At 37.2% G+C, this 2416-nt stretch overlaps 1 protein-coding gene across 1 annotated transcript; it reads left to right on the forward strand.

Annotated features, from left to right (window-relative positions):
- Positions 1 to 50: 50 nt before the first annotated feature.
- On the forward strand, positions 51 to 2227 carry LOC147819867 (leucine-rich repeat-containing protein 51-like). The gene is made up of 3 exons (XM_087169762.1): positions 51 to 491; positions 1094 to 1242; positions 1919 to 2227. Exons 1-3 carry the CDS (start codon positions 195 to 197, stop codon positions 2055 to 2057), a joined length of 585 nt encoding a protein of 194 aa, XP_087025888.1. The 5' UTR covers positions 51 to 194; the 3' UTR covers positions 2058 to 2227.
- The last annotated feature ends 189 nt before the right edge of the window (positions 2228 to 2416 follow it).

Genomic DNA, 2416 nt, shown 5'->3' on the forward strand with positions numbered 1-2416 from the left:
CTGTATTTTCCATGTTGTAACAAACTAGATAGTGTTGTAGTTACTGAATAGGACACCTGAAAAAAGACTACACTGTTAAAGCTTTTGGTAGTAAATATACCGAAGACTCCTCATTTCTTTGCTGAAGTCTCCAGTGCTCCAGTCTTACACCTAAAATAAAATAAAAATAAATCTACACCTAAATAAACCAACAGATGTCTTTTAGCTCCAGAAATATGAATGTGAATATTCAAGAAAAGCTTGCCAGTACTTTATATCACAGTAATGACTTTATTTGTGGTTCAGATGCACTGGCAGCAAAACCCCAAAATCGCCACCGGTCTGCAAAAACAAACTCGGAAGGGAAGTATGTGTGTTGCTCTATGATTCTCAATAACAACAAGCTCCCAAACCTTGTTGGCTTCCTTGACGTTCTCAATCATTTTGTGGACCAACCATTGAAGCTCATGTGGCTGGACATGTCATTCAACAAGCTCAAAAGCATAGACCCGGTGAGATTTCTCCCTTCCGCCTTTTCATAGCTTATTTATATTTGCATGTTTGCCTCTTTAAGTTTTTCTTTCTTTCTTTCTTGGATCACACAAATACCACTCATGTCATTTGAATACAATTATATTTGCTTTTATCCAAAGCCCAAGAAGAACAAAGCCAATTACATTGAAAAAGAGAAATGTTTGACTAATTAAACTCTAATGAAAGATCCACATTTAAGAACCAGCTGAAACAAAAGCCAGTACACCCTTCTTTAGAAAGATTGTTTTATTTTTTTTATATCTTGTATGTCTGCCTTTATTTTGGAAGACAGATTTGATCCTTCTGGGCCTGGATGATACCATTCTTGATTTTGTTGTTTTACCTTCCACTTTAAAATACTCCAAAAGTGTTCTACTGAAACAAGTCCATAATTGTCCTGGTCATAGTTTTCCAGTTTTTGAGGATAGCCACTGCACCCTCTGTTAATGTCAGTGTGGCTCTTCCTACTTCACTGTCTTATCTGGGCACTTCACACCTACTAATATTATTTATGCATTTACATGTTATTGATTTCAATTTACAATTAAGCTGATTATGATAGAGTGTGTTTGCATTCCAGGTTTTGTGCAAGCTGCATGAGCTGCGTGTGCTGTACTTGCACGGCAACAGAATCACGAAGATTGCAGAGGTAGACAAGCTGAAAGAGCTGCAGCATCTACGCACCATCACGCTACATGGGAATGAAATCGAAAACCAAAAAGGCTACAGGTGGAGACTGTTTTGATTTTGTTTCAGTTTACACAGCTCATTTACAAACACATTCTGCTTGGGTGAAAGATGTTTGGCTGTAAGATACAGCCAATTCTTGCCGGTTAATAACGGGCTAAATGTGATGGAGCAGAACAAATCTGAAACACAGCCTTGTACACAAAGTTGGTGTTTCACACTGCAGTTATATACTTGATGATTCTTGAAGGTTACAGCTAGAGGATACAACTGCTAGAAGTCTGCAGTTACATTGTTTGTGCATCTGAAGTTTGTGAAAGCAAGTTGGCTGATAACATTTTAATAGGTGCTTAAATTGAGATCAGTATTACTCATATTACAATGCATATCAACACACACACACACACACACACACACACATACACACATACACACATACACACACACACACACACACACACACACACACACACAGAAAGAAGGTCGCCCTTAACTCGGTAGATTTCTCATGTATTCAGCCTCTTGATTTAATTTTCATCTCATTTCATACTATCGTTTATGTGAAATAGCAGGAAAGTACAGACAAGGTCTACTTTGCATAGAATTAAAGATATCTTTCTTATTCCACATTCAACGCACATTCATTGTATTGAAGTGCTCAAAATGTCCATGTAGAAGCTAATTTAGTGTGTACATGTTGTTTGTTTTTTTTTTGTAGGAGATATGTAATTTCCAACTTGACTCAGTTGAAGATGATGGACTTCAGTGCTGTAACACGTGACGAACGAGTGATGGCGGGTATTTGGCGTCACAGCAAGATCCAAAGCAAAGGCACAAAGGAGAGTTCCCACGACTAATTCAAATACATAAAATTTTTCATTTGAATTAACAATCCTTAGTTGACTGTAAAAATCACTGTTATTGTTTTCTTTCCCTAAAATATAATTCTGGCTCTAATACTAATGATGCCACTAATGCTCACTGAAAAGAAATTACTGGATATATGTTGTGATGTTCTTGGAGTCTGGAGGCTCCCTGAAGTGCCAGCTACCAGCGAAATCTACTCTCACCTCTGGCTGCCTGGCTCTTTCTTTTGTATTGTTGACTGAACAACAATACAATATTACAACTATGATGCTCAGTTAGTAATATTTGACCATAGAAAGTATTTTGTTGAACTGGTGATAAAATATGAGAATATTTGCCTGTTTACAGA

The sequence above is a fragment of the Seriola lalandi genome, unplaced genomic scaffold, assembly GCF_002814215.2.
Source record: "Seriola lalandi dorsalis isolate HSWRI2012SDOR001 ecotype SW California unplaced genomic scaffold, Sedor1 jcf7180002034633, whole genome shotgun sequence".
Taxonomy (NCBI): domain Eukaryota; kingdom Metazoa; phylum Chordata; class Actinopteri; order Carangiformes; family Carangidae; genus Seriola; species Seriola lalandi.